General features: G+C 38.3%; 1 protein-coding gene across 1 annotated transcript in view; it reads left to right on the forward strand.

The window, feature by feature from the left end:
* Positions 1-23674, forward strand: part of plxdc2b (plexin domain containing 2b) — a 226447-nt gene that overhangs the window by 59953 nt on the left and 142820 nt on the right. Inside the window, exon 2 of the mRNA XM_007230313.4 lies at positions 23388-23578. Coding sequence (XP_007230375.3) covers positions 23388-23578 — 191 coding nt within the window. The remainder of the gene's footprint in view (positions 1-23387; positions 23579-23674) is intronic.

Raw genomic sequence — 23674 nt, forward strand, 5'->3', positions numbered from 1 at the left:
GTTTTTCACACTGCTAACCTGCCATGCAGTTACAGTATCCGCTCACAACTTCTCCCTCCTTCTTATCTATAAATCATGCAGAGTACATGTTGGATAGCGTTTGACTTGCTCCAACTTCAAAATACACTATAGTGATGCTTCTCTACTTCAGGAACAAATATTCCCAACTTTTCCACTGAGAAAGTAATTATATGCGTCCAAATTGCGGTGCGCTTTCACTGCCTCCGTTTCAACAGGGTAATGATCACATCTGGGTAGGTCACCACTGGCAAGCGTTTTAAATCAGAGGAAAAAACTTCCCTCTTAAATCCTTTTCAAAAGGATCAGGAAAAGGGGTTTGATATTTTTTTACAAACACTATAGCATGTTTGCGTGTTTGTGTTCGGGAGCAAAATATGCGCTCTCATTTTGACAGCTGTATACTTAAAATAGCGCCACCGGAAGCGTCGAAGGAACAGACATGCTTTGCTTTGCTTTGCTTTGTTATTGTTTTCCATCATTGAAGCGGTCTATAACAGAGGTGGAAAAAGTACTGAAAATTGTAATGAAGTAAAAGTACCTTTACTTTGCTAACCCTAGTACCCATCATACCTGTCAAGTTTTGGACTTAAAAATAAGGGATTTTTTCCGCCGCCCCAACAGCCCAAACGAGGGAAAAAAAAAAATATATATATATATATAATAATAATAATATTAATAATATATATATATATATATATATATTATATATTATATATATATATTATATATTTTTTTTTTTATTTAATAGATTTAAAATTGAAATTGAAGGGTGCACAAATTTACAAAAAGGACATGGATCAGATATATTCCATAAGTAAATAATAGTCCTAAGGGGCCTACACAATTAATAATCTTTCATTAATACTTCTTTCTATCATTCAGTCCACTCCTGATCAGTTCAGTTAATTTCAGCCCTCTCCACATTTTCTCTCTCTCCAGCTCAACCATCTCTTCTACCCCTTCTAAATAATACATTACATTACATTATAATACATTACCACAATACTTGAGGTTTAAACAAATTCTAACAAACCCTAAAACTAGCCCTGAACTAATAGAGTTTGGAAATGATAGTTATTGGCTGATCAGGCACATCAGGGCAGGGCATTATATATATATGTAGATTTTTCTCAAACCCTGAATATCTATCTAGCTAATTCTAAAGTTAAGCTGAGTCACAAGCTGTATTTTATTAAACACACAGTGGGTTTAATTTATGTTTTGATTCAGAGAAGAGTCTTTTTAACCAGCTATCAGAAACAATCTCATCACAGTTTACATGGTTAATTACCTTTCTTTTAGAAAAATCTCCGTATATCCAGGTTAGTTTTAACGACAGCTGCTCCGACTAGCTGCCTGAACTCACAGCGAGGGGAGGGGCGGGGCTTCCCGCACACTAAACTGCGCTCCGCAAAACCAGCTAGCTGATTGGCTGTTTCTCCTGAAAGGCGGGACTTTCTCCTTGAACCGGCACCACGATTGGTTAAGAGACACACAACGGTCAGTGCATTGTCGCCTGTGGCCTATATATTTTTTTATTTAGTATAATACGGGAAATTTACGGGAAAATACTAATACGGGAGGACGGCGGGAAAGAGGAGTAAAATACGGTAGTTTCCCGGCCAAAACGGGAGACTTGACAGGTATGGTACCCATCTAAAAATCTACTTGAGTAAAAGTAAAAAGTACTCAATTTAAAATGTACTTTGAGTAAAAGTTACATAGTTACTTTTAATTATTTGATGTAAAAAAGTAAAAACAAATCATAAATTAAAATGTTTTAAATGAACTATTATTCCACATAATAATTTGGATCTTTCAGGCAGTATTTGTTCAGACCACCCCATAAAACATTTCAAGAACAATTGGCATAGGTTTCTATGATCCATTTTTTTTCTTTACTATTAAAAAGTTATGGTAATATAGGCGACTATAAACTGTAATTTTATAGTTTTACAGTTCATTATTATTTTTTAACTTGCCATTGCTATGCTTAAATTGATATTTACATGTTTTTAACATTTAAGCATTCTGCTGGGGGAAAAAAATTAGCACGGATGTGCAGTAATTGGGAGTTTTCTAGTGTAGCAAAGTAAATTACTTGTGTCAGAATGTACTTGAGTAAAAGTAAAATTACCTATTTTAAAAACTACTTTAAAAATGACAAATTACTCATAAAATCTACTCAATTACAGTAACTTGAGTAAATGTAATTCATTACTTTCCACCTCTGTCCTATACATAAACATATTTAAACACAATTAAGGTGTCCCAGTACTTTTGCCTATGTAGAGTAACGGACATGAGGCCCTATTGTACACAATGTACACGGCGCGTCACGATGCTCATCGCTATCTTATACCCTGTCAACACTATGTTTCTCTGTACTTACGCTCGTGACTACTGTATCTGCTGTAACTGTAGATTACCCTTACAGCTCTGGAAAAAAAATTAAGAGACCACTTTAGTCACTTTAGTCTAAATAGCTATATGTTTGAGTGAAATGAACATGTTGTTTTATTCTATAAATTACAAACAACATTTCTCCCAAATTCCAAATACAAATTTTGTCATTTAGAGCATTTATTTGCAGAAAATGAGAAATGCTGAAACAACAAAAAAGGTGCAGATCTTTCAGATCTCAAATAATGCAAAGAAAACAATTTCATGTTCATAAAGTTTTAAAAGTTCAGAAATCAATATTTGGTGGAATAACCCTGGTTTTTAATCATGGTTTTCATGCATTTCGGCATGTTCTCCTCCACCAGTCTTACACACTGCTTTTGGATAACTTGATGCCACTCCTGGTGCAAACAATTCGAGCAGTTCAGTTTGGTTTGATGGCTTGTGATAATCCCTCTTCCTCTTGATTATATTCCAGAGGTTTTCAATTTGGTAAAATCAAAGAAACTCATAATTTTTGAGTGGTCTCTTATTTTTTTTCCAGAGCTGTATTTATTAGCGCAAATCCGACTTATAACTCAATAATAAACAGAATAAAGAATAAAATAACATTCCTGTTCCCTTAAATGAGCTGCTGGTGTATCTTCACAGCGTGAATGCACAGATCTGTATCCTTTGCTGAGACGCACAAAGCGCAGGGCTCTTAAGATAGGAGCGTGCCAAAGTCACAGCACGTCTGGCTCTTAAAAGGAAAGACTACTGGCACACTGATTGTTTTTTTTTTTTTACGTTACACACAAAACACACCCATGATTAATTAAGAGAATTAGTTCATGCCTTTTGCGTGTTTCAAGCTGCACAGGGCATATTTTTTGCACCCTCAGGATACCAGAGACACAGGACACACACCTAAATCAATCTGTGCAAAGCACAAATGATCAGTGCACTATAGATTGTTAAAATAGCGCCCCTAATGTCTGTTTCAGACCTCTTATAACAAGAAACAGACCTAAGCATTGGGCCATTGTGCACTAGAAACTGTATCATGCTTCTAGTTTTGCACAGAAAGCATCAAACAGTACATTTTCCAGACTATTCATTGTTATATTTTATACAATTTTGTGAGTATTTATAGCATCATCTGCTCTAATGCTGTTTTATTAAAGTGGCAGTCTGTAATATTTAGTTTTTAAACTGAAAGCAGAAGCATTTCTGAGTGGAGAAGGGAAAAAAAAACGTTCGTGTTTAATGGTACCAGTGTGCTGAAACCACCATCTTCTGGTCACGTCACACGTCTTTACGTACTTGCGTCACATGTACAGCCTCTAAAAGAAGATCCGACTCAATTTTACTGAACACAAGTGGCTGGTGGAGCAATGGAGACTTCAGAAGAGGAAACTCAGAGCTCAGTAACTCATTTACTCAAAGTAAAACCAAAGAGCGAAGTTTCTGACTGAGCACGCTCTCTCTCTCTCTCTGACTGAACATAACCTGGAATCGGATTCATCCTCTCTAAAAGGAGACCACATCACACCCGCCCAGTTTAAAATGATTCTTACACATGCTCAGTGCACTTATTATTAGCACATTATCAGCGCTGGCTCCAGTGTTGGCCTCATTTTTAGTGACTGTCATAAACATGCAGATGAAATGATTGAGGTTTTTTATTCTTTTATCAATGCTGACTAACTTCAGTTAGGTTTACAACATCAGTATTGGTGCTTTTTTCCTGAAATCCTCTCGTATTATATATTACAGTGGATTGGACAGGACAGTGGCTCGCTTGTGATGCTAATCTATACCGGCACATTATGAAGGTTATTGCTCTGTATGCTTTATTATTTTGTTAATGATCTCATTCTCTCACTCTCTTTCTCATTTATCACGCTACCCATTATCTCTCGGTGCTGTAATTTCACTCTTACCTATTTTCACGCCTTGATTTCTCACACTTAAATTCTCATTGTGAAGTAAACAGATTAAGAATGAGTTTGATAGTTGGAGGGTTGGAATCTCACAATATGATATTATCATGATACATTGCCTATAATAATTATGTAATAATACTGTGATTCTGCAATACCTGATATATCGCTAGACAGTTTTCTGCGATGCTTCACTGCATCTGTGCTACTGAGGACAAACTATACACCTTGTGCAGCTCGAAACATGCAAAAGGCATGAACTAATTCGCTCTTAACTGCTGGATAAAAGCTGGATTTGCCTCACACGGCACACCTGCATAGCAGACCACCACACCCATCATTGTAGATATATTCCTAAACTCCAGGTGTGAACCCAGGCGTAAAAATAGAGTGTTGATGGGTTGTAAGATTGCAAAGAGCATTGCTGTTTTTGTGATGTCTCATGGGTTTTAAAAGATTTAGGCAACAGTTTTTCCTCATTTTGTACAGTATTGCTGCATTAGAGCTATTAAGCTGTCTTATTCCATGTAGTACTGTTGCTTATCATCTCTGTCATGCAATGCATGTTGTATCTCCAAATTGGCAACTTCACACAAGAAGGAAAAACCTTCTTAATTTGGTGTATTGCTATCTTGGCAGCAGAAAATGTCACGGTGCACGGTTGACGGCTCGTGTGTATCATCCTCCGTACCTGTGTTATGCCGTACGTGGTTCTGTATGTTCCTCCCATGTCTCCACCCTAAGTATTTTCACCTGTGTTTCATATGTAGCTCCACCCCCCTTGTTACCTCTCTTCAGGTGTTTCAAGATTCCTTTCCACACCTTGTGTCTGTATTTATAGTCCTGTGTTTTCTGTTTCCTTTGTCGGTTCTTTAACGTCTTTACGTAACAGACTAAACATCACAACAGGATACCCCTCTTGAGAGTGCAGCACTGCATGATCATTCATTACAAGATTTGCCTGGAAAATTAATGTTGCTACCAGCGCATTATGGGTATGGGTATCAGCAATCAACTAATCATGTGTTATTGGCATTAAAAAGCATTGATGTACAGTATGTTAGATGACTCAATACCGCTACATGTTTTAACAGCCGTGAAGACAGCAATACTATTTACAGTCTATTCTATACTTCGAATACTGAAGTAGCTCCAGTGCTACACTACTACAGTCCTCCAGCATGGCTGATGTGCTACATTTGCAGTGAAAGGGAAACTGTATAAATCTCACTCTTTAACTATTGTTTAGACGAGAAGTGGACGTGTGTGTAGCGTGGGAACTTTCCCCAGACCCTCCGCAACATTTGGGCCTTGGTCCAAGAAGACGGAGATAAATGGTCTTTTTTTCTGCTGTGAGAAGCTGAAGTGGAGAGCGTGCCTGGAGATGTCTGAAGCGTGCTCTACTACTTTCTGTTTGTTCAGAAAGCGCTTATTTTCCCACATTTTCCACAGTCAGGAGTATTAGAGCAGAGCTTATGATGGTAAAGGCTGAAAGAGGAGCTGATGGAGGAGCCGGGCGGTGTTTGTGAGGCTTGGATGAGGAACAGGGAAGGAATGGGAAGGAGCCAGATGAAGACCAGATGAACGTGTTCATCTAATGTTTGTGATAGATTACACACTGCGAGTGCAAACAGATGGACAGAGAATTTAATAGGTCTGGGTGGTTTTCTGTCTTTTCCCACTTGTTTAATGAAATATGTGTTTAAAGTTTGTTCATTTGTCTTTGTTTATATACAGTATATATATATATATATATATATATATATATATATATATATATATATATATATATATAGGACATAATAATATTAGAAAAAGTATGACGTCATAACCGCCTCCTTGATTCTATGCCCATTATCCATGTTTCGCTCAGCTTAACTGAGCATATAGGAGCACTTTGTAGTTTTAAAATAACAGACTGGAGTCCATCTGTTTTTCTTCTTACTTTATTATCCTCCTTTCACCCTGTTTCTCAATGCTCAGGACCACCAAAGAGCAGCTTTTATTTGGGTGGAGGGTCATTTTTAGCACTGCAATAACACACTGCGATGCGCTGGTATGATTGGATCAGACACAGCAGTGCTGCTGGAGTTTTTAAACACTCAAAAGTTTTTAATCTTCTCACTTTGCAGTCTAGACACTTAAACCTAGCTGGTACGCCAACAAAAAAAAAACTGCCAGCGACTGAAAAACTTCCAAAATCATGACCAAAATCGTGTAGTATGAACCTGACATGAGGTGTTTAAAAACTTCAACAGCATTGAAGTCACTGCAGTGCTGGGAATGAAATACCACTCAGTGGAATCCTAAGCATTGTAGAACAGGGTAAAAAAAAAATATTTAAATGCATGAGTGCATCATGCATGAGTATAGGTGCAAACACTTATGCTTGTGACTACTGTATCTACTCTAACTGTAGATTAACCCTCATTTATTAACAGAAAGAAACAAAAACTGAGATGATGGCTCATGATGCTGCGTGACACACATGTACAGTAGGTGAAGGGAGTCAGATTCTGACATTTCTTCAGTGCCGTGTGCACCAAAAATACATAAATAAAGGCATTACTTCTCACAGTGGACAGCACAGTGGGTTACAATGATCGTGACTTGCGGCTTTTCGCTAGAATTGTCCATCTAAATAGACAAGACAGTGACTCTGGCAGGCCGTTGTCATATCCACATTCAATGCAGGAAGCTCCACAGGCATACTCTGCAGGTCAGGGCTGCAGGCAGGCTTCAATGGGACAAGGCAAAAGTCATGGGACTCAATACTAGTTCTTGTCTCTTGACGTTTGGCATGTCAGTGTCTTTAGACAGTGGGAAATCGCTGCCGCCATCTTTAATGTGGAGTGTGATACTCAGCAGGAGGCTATAGTTTAGCAATGCAAAGGTATTTTATAAGAGCCACCCCCACTGGGACGGCCCCCTCGCCCCTCCGTCTGTTTCACCGCTTCACATCGGTGAGTCAGGACGTCTGAAGATGACTCAGCATGTGGGCAACTTCTCTTTCTTTTCATTTTCTCTCCATCCTCTTTTTTTTTGTTCTGCTTCTCTCTGTATCACTGCAGTCAATTACAAAGAATAAAATCAGTCACTTTGACTTGTTGCGACGTGTGACCAGAGCAGAGTTCAGTTGTGGGTAATGTAACACACACACACACACACACACAGACACTCACACTCACACAGACACACAGTGTGGGCCAGGATTAAAAGAAGGTCTTCAGCTCTTTTGTTTAGTCTATTAGTCAATTCTTGGAGTCTGCTTTTCTTCTCTCTTTCATACTCCAGACACAGAACATTCCCGGGATACTAATACCACAGATCTTCTGGCTTTGCCTGCTTCACACATAAAGCCTTTAAACTGTATTTTACAGGAGCCCTGAAGAGCCACAGAGTCCCATATTTGTTCCTTTCTTAAGACTTCTTTACTACTTGACTAATTTTTGTCATTATCACAACACACAACAGCATTTTTATGAGATGTGAAGCATCTGTCATGCTTTTCCTTTTTCCATAGAGCTTCCAGTGGCCACTTACTGGCACAATGGAAATCAACTAAAAGGCGTCCAAAAACATTAAAAGGTCTATATTTAAGGGTGCACCTACTACAGACTTTTCAGTAAAAAAAACCAGGTCCTAACCACAATCTGGGCCAAAAGACCAAGACTGGTCTGGCCGAAAGTGGTAGAAAAATGTTAGATCCACTGAACTATAGTCCAGTTCAGCTGCAGTGTAATACTTTCTAGATGGTTTCGCCTTTTGGACCAAATATAGGAAGCCGAGGCAGGCCATCATCAACCGTTCAACACTTACACAGTGTTGTGCTGAAAACGAACTCACTTTATATGCATGTGCAAAACACCGTCAGCATATAAAAGGTAAAAATATAGGCCAGGGTTGAGAGAAACAACCTACCTCAAACAGATGGTTTTGCCATGAAAATTTGTACCTGATTAAATATTTACACAGCCTTCTCTTAAGCAAATACTTGAGTTTAAGAAAGCAACAGAGCACAGTTTTGATCCAAAGAAACCAAATCTAAAAACGTGAGTTTTGACTTACAGTGCCTTGAAAAAGAATTCATAACCCTTTAAGATTTTTTATGTTACAAACACAAAAGTCATTGTATTTTATGCATATTTTTATGTAATAGATCAACACACAGTAGCAAGTATTTTTTTTTACAAATAATAATTCATCCATTAACTTTTTGTTGTATGTCCCTATCAGCTTTGTACATCTCATCATCAATTGTGAGAAAAATAGCTCAAGTTCAGTCAGGTTGGATGGAAAGCAGCAGGTTTTGCCACAGATTCTCAATGAGATTTAGGTCAGTTCTTTGACTAGGCCACTGTAACACGAGTTTGATTTGATCTAACCCATTCCACTGTAGCTCTGGCTGTATACTTATGTTCGTTGTTCACACTGGAAGGTGAACTTCTGTCCCAACCCCAAGTCTTTTGCAGCCTCTAACAGGTTTCCTCCAGGATTTCCCTGCATTTACTATAGTTCCATCCAACTTTCCTGTCCCTGTGGAAGAAAAGCATCTCCACAGCATGATGCTGCCACCACCATGTTTCACAGTGGGGATGGTGTGTTCAGTGCAGTTTTCAGTAGTGTAAAAATGTGGAAAAGTTCAAGGGGTATGAATACATTTTTAAGGCACTGTAGATTTCAATGCAAAAGACATTTGGTGAGAATAATGGATTAAATGGCAGAAGTGGGGGCCTGTCATGTTTTTGCAGGAACAGGTTACAGATGTCCAGCGTCTGATTTATCATTGTGACAGTCACATTTTTCCATTTTTAAATGTTACTGTTTTCACACTGTCAGAACAAACAAATCTGAAGTTTGTTTGACAGGCATTTGTTTGTCATTACAGCAAAGTCAAGACTCGGCTCTGTGCTGTTCTAACACTACTACTGACCAGTACAGCCCTGTTTTTACAGAAATACTAGAAGTTCATGCAAAACTATAAAAAAATGGGCGAGCCACAACTTTTAGCACCCTTAACTTTCTGCCCTTTGGAAAAAAGCTTAAATCATTTATATCTTATAACCATCAATAGGGTCTTAATCCTCTTAATTGGAATTTTGACCACTCAAATTTTGGAAACTGCTCCAGGTCTCTCATATTTAAAATGTGCCTTCTCCCAACACTAATTTTAAAATCTCTCCACAGGTGTTCAGTGGCATTTAGATCTGTAATCATTTCTGGCTATTTCAGAATTCTTCAGCACTTTGTTTCCATCCATCTCTTAGGGCTTTTTGAACTCATTTTGGGGTCATTGTCTTGCTGGAAGGCCCTACATTGCGACCCAAAATCCTTTTGTAATCTTCAGATTTCATAGTTCCTTGCACACAGTCAAGGCAGGCACCCAGTGCCTGAGGCAGCAAAACCACCTCTAAACCTCTTTAACCCTCCACCATATTGTGTGTATTTTTTTTTTTGTAATCCTCATTCACTTTTTGGCAAACAGTAGAATGATGTGCTTTACTAAAAAGCTCAATCTTGGTCTCATCCGTCCACAAGACATATTGGCTTAAACAATAAAGAGGTCATGAGGATATGAATTCTCAGTCTCATACACCTTTCTAGCTTTAAAGTATGGTGCTCCCACCAGTGCTGGTCTTTGTAACAGTGTCTGATTTCAAACTTTTGCTTTTGCTAGCCAGATGCACTGATGTGACAAAATCAAATAAATAAAATTCCTTTACTAAAGCTCCACTAGGTAAGATTGAGATTTTGTGCTCATGGGCTCCCCCTACAGTTGTAGAGTGGAATAAATGTTTCAGGCGGATTAGTTTCTCTTTCTCGTTTTCTGGCTTTCACAGACATATTTGGTCTCTTTCCAGCTTCTGCCAGAGTGTCTGTATGTTAGTTTGTAAAGAATGAACCAGTGGTCCTTGTAGAACTGTTAGAACTAAAGGTCGGAAAGCAGGGCGCAGTTCTCGTGATCGTTGGTCGCGGCCGCCTCGGAAAACTTACAGAGTCTGGTTTGAGCTCAGAGGAGCCCGGCACAGACACGAGAGCACTGCTATTCCTCCTATTACACCTCAATGCAGCGCTGCAGTGAGTTTCAAGCTTTAAATTTACTTCTTTAAAAAGAACAAAACCCTAGGAAATCCTACCTAGTGCTGCTTTAACTCACACACTGTGTCTGTATAATAGAAAGACACTTATTGATTTGAATGAGTCTGAGTCAAGTTAGTTGTCATTAGAATTCCGTTGCAGGTCAAGTCTGAAGTCTGTCGAATTTGAGGCACTAACTCAAGTGCGCATCTCTGTATCTGAGCATTTTTTCACTCCAAAGAAAGTCTCTTATTATTTATACATCAAATAACACCTTAAAATACTCAGTAAATGCATTCTTTGGAACCTTTAACCTTCTTTTTTGTCTGTGTTTGAGTTCACAGCCATCATTTGTAAATCCCTGTTAATTTGAAGTGAACGCTTCTTTTTGTTCCTGACGCTGCTGGTTTGTAGATATGTCTGTTTGTAGATATTGTCTCTAAAAATAATTTCTCCATGAAAGGGAACAGCAGCAGGGTGATAAATGGTTCAATATAGTCGGCGTATTTGCTTTATTGTTTCTTAAATAAAAAAGTGCTGGCAGTTTCTATGATGTGTGCAGTGGAGTTTTTTTTTTTTTTTTTTTTCGAATTTGACAGATGTTTGTACAGATGTTTCTAATAAATACCAGCATTATAGTTGCCGGAGTTAACGGACTGAAATTAGGAGGAGATCTACGGAGACCTTTGCGTTCTTTGCTGGAGATTTTGAGAAGCGAGGGAGTAAATAAAGAAGGAGAGAGACAGACAGGCAGTACACTATTCTAGCCTGGCGGCATCTCCGCTCACTGTAGGCTGACACACTCATTCACAAGTCGTTTATCTCACTGTCATACACATATGCATGTACACTCACTCACTCACAAACACACACTCACACTTAGAAGCACACACAGGCGCTTCTGTAGGCTGTGCGGAAGTGTGCTGTCGGTGGCACTGAGTCAGGCTGTCGGTCAGAGAAGAAATACCTAGCAGGCTTCTGAGAAGAGAAGGAGAAAAGAGTGAAAAAATCCCTCTCTACCTTCCTGACCTTCTCGCTTCTCTTTGTCTCTCTGGCATTGTTCATTTCCTCCCTCTCAGAGTCCTTCAGTTCTAATTTACAGCACTGTCCTGCTGAGTTTAGCCGTTTCTTAGGATTTGACGTTGTTGACCACGGCTTTATTAATTGACTTGAATGTCTCTCCTTACAGTTGGTTTAATTATTACTAAGGTCATAATTTGTACCCCTGTACTTGGTTTTTCAGTGTAACCCTTCCCCTTAAAACAGAGGTACAAGGGGAGCCGAGTGGTCCAACGACCTAAATCGCTGCCACTATGATCAGGAGATCGCTGGTTCGAATCCCGGTCATGTAACTTGCCATCAGCTGCCAGAGCCCTGAGAGAGCACAATTGTCCTTGTTTTCTCTCTGGATGGATAGATGGCACTCTTTCCACTCAGAATTCCGAAGGGTGATGTCAATCAGCACAAGGCGTCTGTGAGCTGATGTATCGGAACCGAGTTGCTGCGCTTTCCTTCCTCCAGTTTCTTACAAGTGCTGCTAAAAATGCGCCTCATAATCCAGTGCGCCTTATGTATTAAAATAGACCAGAAAATAGTTCATTGATAATGAGCCTTATAATTTGGTGCACCTTATAGTGTGAAAAATATGGTCATTTTTTCCATGAACACATTTTGCCATGTAGTATCTCTCGGCTCGTCTTTTGAGCATGTCTTATACGTTTTTTAATTCAAATGAAGCAACAAAACATTCTTGAAATTTGCAGTCAAAATTTTATGATTTTAACATTTTAATCGTCATTCTTATTTACAGTTCTGTAAATCTATATTCTCCAGTTTGCAGCTTCTATTCCTGTTTGAAAAGCTACTGTTTTGTCTGTGGCACTTGTATGCGCGTGTGTGTGAAGACTCAGTGTACTCTTTTGTGATTGTTTAGATGCAGCACAGCAGACATACTCATTTCCATAAAGCTGAGCTTTGCTGAACTTTTCACAGTACAATGAGGCTGCATTCAACACAACCCAACATGCACCATGGCATGGCACAGAAATGAGTAGGATGCAATAGGTTTACACAATAGGGTTTCACTGATCTAGAACGCTGATGCAGCTCCACAAAAGTCACATAGTGCAGTTAGCATTGCCCCCCTCTCTTATTCTCAGAAAATGAAGGTGTTCAGTTAAAAAGAACTGTAAATGAAAGGTTAAAAAAACAAGGATAAACATTATGTAATATTTTAGTCCGCAAGTCCTGCTGCTGTTCCTGTTAGCATTGTGGCTTCAACCCATCTGAGCCTGGCTGTTAGCAATTCACCTAAATGTTTCATACCACACTTTACCATCTTCCATGAACAGTGCAGTGTGGGCAATCACTGTCTTGGTCTGTTGGGAAGGGCCTAAGTTAATCTTCCAACACAGACAGTTTGGGACATCATTTTCTGCTTAAGATGCCTTTATTTTACTACATACAGCTCTGAAAAAATGAAGAGATCACTGCAGTTTCTGAATCAGTTTCTCTGATTTTGCGATTTATTTGCTATGTATAGGTAAATGTTTGAGTCAAATTAACATTGTTTTTTTTTTTCTATAAACTACCGACAACATTTCTCCCAAATTCCAAATAAAACTATCGACATTTAGAGCATTTATTTGCAGAAAATGAGAAATGGCTGAAATAACAAAAAAATAGAGCTTTCAGACCTCAAATATGAAAAGTTCAGAAAATATAAAAGTTCAGAAAAAATTTGATGGAATAGCTTTTTTTCTAATCACAGTTTTCATGCATCTTGGCATGTTCTCCTCCACCAGTCTTACACACTGTTTTTGGATAACTTTATGCCACTCCTGGTGCAAAAATTCAAGCAGTTCATCTTGGTTTGGTTTGATGGCTTGTGATCATCCATCTTCCTCTTGATTATATCCATTTTTAAGTGGTCTCTTATTTTTTTCCCATTTCTATAGAAATTAGTTGCATGTTTGCACTTTTAAGAACCCTTCGTCAACCCTTGATTTTTAAGTATTTTTTTGTGAGAAGTACACTATTATAAACATGATTCTTTACTTACTTACTTACTAACTGTATTATGATGTGATGATGTAATGCAAATGAAATGTAGAGCTCAACAATAGGTCTAGACTTGTAGTAATGAAAGCGCTTTCCCAGCCTTAGTCATAATTTGCACAGGTTGACTGGAATGAGCGGAACTGAGAGGCTTTCAGGAGTCAGGAGAAGTCTGCATACCATCCATTGAAGGAGTGAGAGAATTAACAAAACAAAGGAGGAGAGGAAAGGGCTTAGTTTCATTTGAAAGGAGATAGAAAGAGAGCGGGTGAGAGAAACGGAGAGAGAGAGTGAGAATGTATGGTAGGAAATGGTAGCAGGGAGCATCTCGGTTCCTGCTGAGGGGGTCTTTCACAGCGTGCCACGCTGAGACTCGGCCTGTCGTTGGGCTTCAATTGCAGCGGCTGACAGTAACTCCTATTTCACCTTCAGCTCTGCTTCTATATATAATAGGCTTTATATAAAGCCTGTGGCACTGAGAAGACTTACTCACATACTTACTCAGTCAGGACTTTAAAAGAGCAACCTGGAGCCATGGAGCTGCAGGGAAAAAAAAGAACCGCCCGTCTGAAATGACTCGCAAGAGTCTGGTTTACCCCCCTCTTTCTTCTACTTCTACTCCTTCTTCTTCTTCTTCTTCTTCCGAGAGCACTTTTGTTCTGCGCTGAGGTGCTTTAGCAGAGGCGAGGAAAGATTAGGCCGCCCCACAGATGAATGGAAGGATGGAGGGATGAATGGAGCTGGAGAAATGAGATTTGGCCTTTGAAGAAGGATTGCACCTTTCCTTTTGTTTCTTTTCCTCGGTCATTCCGCTCAGGGAGCGCGGCGTGAATAAGGAGAAGGAGCTGTTATGCATTTCATGTAAGATTAGCTTCTAAAATCAATTACGCTGAACTTTATAAACTCCAGGGTTAGACCCGCAGGCTCAGGAATGAAAGGAAATATTGGTGAATTGATCCTCTGAGAGTTTTTAGATAAAATACAACCCTAATTTAGGAAAAAGTTGAGTTTCTCATATTTACTTTGACTTTTATTTCATTGAAGACAATATTAACGCAAGATTTTTCATATTTTGTCTGCATATTTTGTGCTTTGTCTGATTTCATTTCCTGATTCATTTTCAGAATCAGTTTCTGGTTTATGGTTGAGTAAAATGAACATGGTTGTTTTATTCTAAAAACTACAGACAACATTTCTCCCAAATTTCAAATTAAATACAGTCATTTAAAGCATTTATTTGCAAAAAATGAGAAATGGCTGAAAAAAAAGATGCAGAGCTTTCAGACCTCAAATAATGCAAAGAAAACAAGTTCATATTCATAAAGTTTAAAGAGTTCAGAAATCAATATTTAGTGGAATAACCCTGGCTTTGAATCACAGTTTTCATGCATCGTGGCATGTTCTCCTCCACCAGTCTTACACACTGCTTTTGGATAATTTTATGCTTTACACTCCTGGTGCAAAAATTTAAGCAGTTCAGCTTGGTTTGATGGCTTGTGATCATCCATCTTCCTCTTGATTATATTCCAGAGGTTTTTAATTTTGGTAAAATGAAAGAACCTCATCGTTTTAAGTGGTCTTTTATTTTTTTCCAGAGCTGTACATGCATTCCTACATTTCATGTCAGAAAAGCAGTCCAAAAATATTAGGGTTGATGATATATTAATCAGTTTGTGACTGTGACTTGTGGTGAAGATCTCAGTCGTTATTTTGTCCCATTCTTTTTGCAAACACGACTAAAGCTGTGTAACTGTATGTATATATATTGTTTAGAAATTTCTACACACATTTTCTATGAGGTATTGAAGGATATAGAGATACAGCGATTGCCTGCAGCTTTCTTTTCCACAGCTATGCCTTTGTTTCATGTATGCAGCATGTGGTTTTGCATTGTCTTGTTGGAAAATGCATGGACGTACTTGAAAAAAAAATGAATGCTGCACCACAGAAGTGTACTAAAACAGCTTCATTACATAAAAGACCCTGTTTTTTGTAATTGTGGCTGATAACAGTCTTAATAGTCCTTTCAAGCCTTGATCTGGAGCACATGACCTCCATTTGTTCCAAAAAAAATATCTGTAAGTCTGATTCATTGAAGCACAATACTTGTGCATAGTTTTTACTGTGTGACTGTGGTACAAACGTATCTAAACTTGTGACAGAATGTGTGGTGACTGTAAAAGTTGAAGTGAAATCAATGTAAAAACTTGGAAGTTCTATCCAGTTGCATGTTTCATATCTCTAAAAGGGGACATGTCTGGGAAATGAGGATGTTTTGGTCACCAAACCTGAAGTGAGAAAACCAGAGGGTTGCTTTCTTAGAAACTACATTTCAGAAGAGAAGATAATTGCTTAAGTCATATTTTCTAGTCATATTATTTTTCTCTGAGCTGAAAATGGATGGAAATATTTTGCTGGTTCGAATCCTGTTTATGTAGCTTGCCATCGGCTACTGGAGCCCTGAGGGAGAACAGTTGGCTTTGCTCTTTTTGGGTGGGTAAATGGTGCTCTCTCCCCACATCACTTCAAAACCAAGGGTGATGTCGCTCAGCACAAGACGCCTGTGAGCTGATGTATCGGAACCGAGTCGCTGCGCTTTCCTCCGAGCGCAATGTGATGCTACTCGGTAATGCTGCATCAGCAGCAGTTTCTGCTGGTTACCTGAGCAACCACAGCACTGCTAATGTTGCTGATACAAGAGGTACTGCGAACATGGAGATATCAGAACAGCAATCTAATGCTTTCTACTTTTTTTAATTCATACATAATTAAGTCAAAGAAATGCACAATTAGAGCTGTAGAGAGCTGACAAATTAAAAAAAGAGACTCTGAAAGGAGACCACACCACAACACACGTTTTAAAAGTACTCTCCACAGGCTCATTTAAACTACACATTCTCACCAGAGAGATTTCTAAACTCCCCAAACGTATAGAATGACACTTTAATGTGCAAAACTGCACCACTTTAGAAAAAGGGCCTGAGAAATGCCAGATGTCTTGGTTTAGAGAGAGAGAGTGACTGAAAGCCTGGCATCAGACAGCGTTTTAAACACATAAAAACAACAGAGAGTCCTGCTGCACGGTAATTGGCAACATGCAAAATACCGTACGTGCTCTGCGAGCTGACAGGCTGATTACACAGCGGAGCTTGCACAACTGCTGTTTTTGAGTGATCTTAATTTTTTTTACACCGATGACATGCAATAAATGTGTTCATGCAAATTGGTGGGAAATGGGTCATGAGCTACTTTGTCAAAAGGAATGTTTTCTAACAGTAGCTGTTAAATGTAACTGTCTATAGCAGTGGTTAGTGTCTCTATATGCTTTCTAAATCCTTCAAAGATTTTACAGGGTTATCAGTGCATAACCTTCTGATTTATTATATAAAACCAGAACAAGATCAGAGCAAAACAGCAGCTAGAAGATTTAAGAAACGATAGATTCCTCTCTCTCTCTTTCTTCTCTCTGTCCTTCCTAGCTAATATTGTTGGTCAGTAAAATGTTGCAATTAATGTTCTTAGAACGATAAAACTGTCAAGGTTTCGAAATGTTCCTAGAACATTTTTTGTAATGTTGCTGCAATATCACTTTTGTCAATGTTATAATGGGATTATATCTTTAGTAGTAAATAATAAAAATGATTAGAAGGTATCATCAGATATTAAGAAAACATGCTGAGTTAAAGCACTGGCAGCTCTTATGAGTAGGGCTTGAGCCAGTACTTTTCTATTTGAACTCTGCAGTGCGTCACAGGATCTGTGTTTGTTTTAGCGTCTGACTCCACCTGCTGCTTGTTCCCCAACAATAACTCCACCCCAAGGTTGCCAGTACAGTACACAACAGCGAGCGAGTGGTGCTGCAGCATGAAAAAATAACAAGCAGTGCTGGTTCAGCTGAAAGCCATCCCCATGATCAATTGTCTGGCATACCATGATTTTTGACATGCCAATGTACATATAGTGCTGGATAAAATGACCAAAATTACATCAGGATATTTTTTTTATATCTTAGTAAGGAGTGTGCCATATTATATTGTATGCATTAATAAAATTTTATTTAGTATTGTATTTGCAAAAATATTATGAAATATCATGATATTATTTTAGGGCCATATCGCCCATCCCTAGTTGTCAGGCTACTGTACACTATGATGTTCTGCTCTTTGTGCTCAGCTTAAATACTGTTCTATTACAAACATATAATGCTCTATTCATTTTGTAACTTGCATTGTCTTTTTTTCTTTACCTATATTCTTTGTCTATCACTCTCTTTCTCTCTCTCTCTCTCTCTGTTTCTCTTTGTTACATCTTAGATGGAAATTATCGAAGTCAGCAGCTACTTTTATTGTGGTTTCATCTTAAACATCTCCTAATTACACTCACACACACGCGCACACACACACTAAGAAGAAGTGAAAATAATATATACACTTACAAACCCCTTCTTTCGTCCTTTCTCTAAATTAGCTGGACATTAATGGCCATTCCAGACAGAGAGAGAGAGAGAGAGAGAGAGAGAGAGAGGGCTGAAGCTAAAGACATCTTGTTAATTAAAGCTGGGTCATGTGACTGGCGAGAAGAAGCAGGGTGTTTTTGTTTATGGAGTGCCTCCATTAGCATAAGCGTCTGGCCTGCAGCAGAAAAGAAGGGAGTCTTCAGAGAGCGACAAGACAGACAACAGAGTGCGAACAGAGGAGTGAAAGCGCTTAATGAAAGAGTGAGAAGTGGATTCAGTGGAGAGACAGAGACAGATTGGTGGAGAAAAACGAGTCAGAAACATTGAGAAGGAGAAAAATGCGCTAGCTTGGGAATGAGAAGTGAAATGCCTTTAGATCTCTCAGCTGGAAAAGTCTCATTTAACCCAGAAAAAAAAAGAAAAAGAACATGCAGTGTCTCAGCTGTAGCCGTCTAAAATGACCCAGATCCAGTTATCAAATATCCTGCTTTTTTATAAGAGCAGAACACTGGAGAGTACTGACCATTAGCCGCTAGTTCCAGTTTACTATAGAAATAAAACACTGAAAAATACTGACCATTAGCCGCTATTCCAGTTTACTATAGACATAAAACACTGGATAGTACTGAGCATTAGCCGCTAATTCCAGTTAACTATAGAAATAAAACACTGAAGAGTACTGACCATTAGCCGCTAATTGCAGTTAACTATATAAAAGCAAAACACTGGAGAGTACTGACCATTAGCTGCTAATTCCAGTTAACTATAAAAGCGAAACACTGGAAAATACTGACCATTAGCTGCTAGTTCCAGTTAACTATAAAAGCAGAACACTGTTGAGTACTGACCATTAGCGGCTAATTCCAGTTAACTATAAAAGCAAAACACTGGATAGTACTGACCATTAGCCGCTAATTCCAGTTAACTATAGAAATAAAACACTGAAGAGTACTGAACATTAGCTGCTAATTCCAGTTAACTATAAAAGCAAAACACTGGAGAGTACTGACCATTAGCCGCTAATTCCAGTTAACTATAAAAGCAGAACACTGTTGAGTACTGAACATTAGCCGCTAATTCCAGTTAACTATATAAAAGCAAAACACTGGAAAATACTGACCATTAGCTGCTAGTTCCAATTAACTATATAACAGCAAAATACTGGAGAATACTGACCATTAGCCGCTAATTCCAGTTTACTATAGAAATAAAACACTGGAGAGTACGACCATTAGCCGCTAATTCCAGTTAACTATAGAAATAAAACACTGAAGAGTACGACCATTAGCCGCTAATTCCAATTAACTATATAAAAAGCAAAACACTGGAAAATACTGACCATTAGCTGCTAGTTCCAGTTAACTATAAAAGCAGAACACTGTTGAGTACTGACCATTAGCGGCTAATTCCAGTTAACTATAAAATCAAAACACTGGAGAATACTGAGCATTAGCCGCTAATTGCAGTTAATTATAGAAATAAAACACTGAAGAGTAATGAACATTAGCCGCTAGTTCCAGTTAACTATAAAAGCAAAACACTGGAGAGTACTGAGCATTAGCGGCTAATTCCAGTTAACTATAGAAATAAAAGACTGGACAGTACTGAGCATTAGCGTCTAATTCCAGTTAACTATGAAAGCAAAACACTGAAGAGTACTGACCATTAGCCGCTAATTCCAGTTAACTATAGAAATAAAACACTGGAGCGTACTGACCAGTAGCCGCTAATTCCAGTTTACTATAGAAATAAAACACTGGAGAGTACTGACCATTACCTTCTAGTTCCAGTTAACTATAAAAGCAAAACACTGGAGAACACTGACCATTAGCCGCTAATTCCAGTTAACTATAACAGCAAAACACTGGACAGTACTGAGCATTAGCGGCTAATTCCAGTTAATTGTAAAAGCAAAACACTGGACAGTACTGACCATTAGCCACTAATTTTAGTTAACTATAGAAATAAAAGACTGGACAGTAGCGGCTAATTCCACTTAACTATAAAAGCAAAACACTGAAGAGTACTGAGCATTAGCAGCTAATTCCAGTTAACTATAAAAAGCAAAACTCTGTGCAGTACTGAGCATTAGCGGCTAATTCCAGTTAACTATAGAAATAAAACACTGGACAGTACTGAGCATTAGCGGCTAATTCCAGTTAACTATAGAAATAAAACACTGGAGAGTACTGACCATTAGCCACTAGTTCCAGTTAACTATAAATGCAAAACACTGTGCAGTACTGAGCATTAGCCGCTTATTCCAGTTAACTATAAAAGCAAAACATTGGACAGTTCTAGGCATTAGCCGCTAATTCCAGTTAACTATAAAAGCAAAACACTGGAGAGTACTGACCATTAGCCGCTAATTCCAGTTAACTATATAAAAGCCAGACACTGAACAGTGCTGAGAAGTGGCTGCTAACTCTAGTTAACTATATTAGCAAAACACTGCAGAGTAGTGATTATAAAGGCTAATTCCAGTTAACTATGAAAGGAAAGGTACTGGACAGTACTGAGTATTAGCCGATAGTTCTAATTAACTAGCTAGTTGTCCTTTTTGTTAGCATTTTGTGGAGATGTGTCCAGAATGTGTCTCCATGTGTTCTGACAAGTGCAGTAAGGTAAATCATATTGTTATTGAAAAATTAAAGTATGAAAAACTTTGAGGGGCCTAAATTAATTCAGGATCAATATTTATCCAATAGCGCTATCGCACATTACATTTTTGTCCATATCATACACCTTTAGTTTTGGCATGCCTGATTATATATGGCTATTAAAACTAGTGAAGCTTGGATTGTGTCCATAACCTTTGCTATGTGCCATGGAAGCTAATGCCAGGTTCACGCTACACAACTTTTTGAGTCGTCAGTCGTTGTGCCTTCAGTTGTTGAGACTTTCCCACTACATGACTGATCGGTGACACAGGGTCACAAATTACACGATTTCTCACTGTGGGTAATCGCCGACTCACCTGGCTGCTCTTGAGAAACACGTTTCTTCACAAGAACAAACCTGAACTAAATGCACACGAAAGCTAGCGATGCCATGCCAGAATCTGTATAGAGGAGAATACACACTTGCAGTGAGTGCAACAGTTCATATGAAGCAACTGAGCAAAATCAGAGTTTATAAATGTCTGATCAATTTATACTGAAATATGTACTTATGTCCTCAACACAGAACTATATCAAATGTTTCAGTACCGCAGAGACCTTTTTTTTATCTTTTTGAACAGTTATATACCTCTACCTGCATCTTCAGGATGCAAACCAACCAATGACAACCAATCAGCTCAAAGCAGCGGTAATGACAGTGCTTTACAGTGTAAAACTGTTTTCTGTTGATAAACTGTAATATATTTAGGAACACTTTCTATCTTTTATTATTTTTTTTAGTAAAATACATTGTTCCACATTAAGGCTCCCTATAGAGATTAACAGTCCATTACCGATATTACAGGGTGGACAGAAAGTAGTCAGACTCTCTATAAACAGGTCTGGTAATGCAGGGGGGTGTGTTTTGGACCTGTGTTTTTCTCTTTTACTGTAATTCCATTGACTGTGGGTAGCCATAGCTCCTGACATGGAGCTAACATGCCAAATATTTGCCAGCCATCTGCTACTGGTTGGCGATCAGTTGGTGATGGCTTGGCGAGTGTCTTTCAGTAGTCCACACTACGCCACTGTGCGAGCGCTGAGTGATCCACACCAAATATATTGCTGAAAATGGGGAAAAAAAGCTTATAGAGCTCTCTAGCTTATAGAGAATAAAGATGTTTTTATTTGAGAAGTAAGACAAAAAAATACGTTTATGCAGTGCTGGAAAAAGTGGCAAAATGTTTAATTTTGTTCAGTTTCAGCCCAAATATAAAACAAAAATCCAACTCTTCGATTTGCTTTAGTGTCCTGAGACCTTGCTCCAAACCACTAAAAGTGAAAGCAGCATGTGGACTGAGATATTAGAGTTGTGACAGGATTTTACACAAAGGTGTTTTCTGTTATACAGCATTACACAGTTTATTCTTAGTTTTCCAACAGTGCATTTTATTTTCTTCAGTGTTGCATTTATCATTTTTTATTATATTCTTTTATTATATGTTCTGTCGTCAGGAAAAGTGTGTTTTCTCGTCTTTTATCTGTCTGTTAAAGAACTCTGCTTGAGTTTATAGTGCAGTGATGTAGTGAAAACAGCAGTATTAGCAAAAGACAAAAAGATCAATGCCTCCATTCCAGTGTGAGTCATTATCTGTGTGTGTATGTGTGTTTTCATGCAGTGTCTCTGAAAAAGGATCATTGGACTAATATCACTGTGTAAACTACGCTTGTTTGACTTTAACTCAGACTTTGTTAACAGGACCCGAGGAGAACGTATGAGTCCACACTTATTAACACAGCAAACAGAGCAGGACTGATGTGCCATAAAGACTGAATAAGGATGATGCTGTTGGTCCTGTTTTAAAGGCTTGTGTTAATTTTTTGTGTCCTTGAAAAGTTTTGTGGTGAAGATACTTGCTTCTATTTCTATTTTTTAAATATTCAATATTATATACAGTACCAGTTAAAAGTTTTGAAAACCTTAAATACAGTGTTTTTTTAGTATTGTGAAACTAACTTTAAAGAAAAAGATAAGGGAGTCTTTATTAAAACAAAAACCTGTTAAACAAACCAGAATAGGTTTTATATTTTAGATTCTTTAAAGTAGCACCTCTTGCTTAGTTGAAAGCTTTGAACGTCTTGGCTGGATTTTCTCAGTCAGCTTTAGGTAGAAGTAGAGTCACCTGGAATGGCCTTCAGTTAACAGCTGTGCTGAAGTAATTATACCAAATTCAAGTAATTAGCTCTTGACAAGGTCAAGAGCTAATTACTTGAATTTGGTATAATTACTTGAGTTAGTATAATAGTTGAATAGCCCTATTTGTTTAATATATTATGGCAAAAACGACTCAACTAAGTAAAGAAAATAGTAAAAAAAAAAAACACTTTTTAGAGATGAAAGTCAGTCAATCCGAAAAATGTATAAACTTTAAAAGTATCCTTAAGTGCAGTCACGAAGACCATTAAAAATGTTATGATGAAACTGGCTCTCATCAGGACTGCCCAATGGAAGGAAGACCAAAAGTTACCTCTGTTGCACAAGATAAGTTCATCAGAGTTACCAGCCTCAAAACGCACAAGTTAACAGCACCCCAAATAAGAGCTCAGCTAAATGTTCAGACTATTTTGGTTGGTTTAACACTTTAAAAATTTCTACATGATTCCTTATGTGTTCATTCATAGTCTGGATGACTTCAGTATTCATTTATAATGTAAGAAAAAAAACACTGAATAAGAAGGTGTGTTCAAACAGTTGACTGATACTGCACATATTTCTGTTCCATGTTTATTTTTATAATCATGGAGAAGAAAAGGTTTCTGACTGGATGCTTCTCTTCTGTGTTTCAGGAGTTTCTTATTCAACGCTTCAGGGAAGTCTGGCTCAGGCTGAAGATGTGACTGTGGAAGTTCTGAGGAGGAGGCGGTGGCTTCTGTCAGAGCCCCGCCCAATGACCAACAACAGAGCCAGCCTGGAGAGTGTGGAGGATTTACCTGGATTGCTGGAAGACAGTGAAGCAGACAACAGCTCCCAGATAGAGGTGACATTTCTTCTATTGTTGTTGTAATGCCATAGTTCTGATCAGCAGTGGAGCTGTGGTGGGGAAAACGTGCATTGGTTATTGCTTACCATAAGA

The sequence above is a fragment of the Astyanax mexicanus genome, chromosome 8 (genome assembly GCF_023375975.1).
Source record: "Astyanax mexicanus isolate ESR-SI-001 chromosome 8, AstMex3_surface, whole genome shotgun sequence".
Lineage (NCBI taxonomy): Eukaryota > Metazoa > Chordata > Actinopteri > Characiformes > Acestrorhamphidae > Astyanax > Astyanax mexicanus.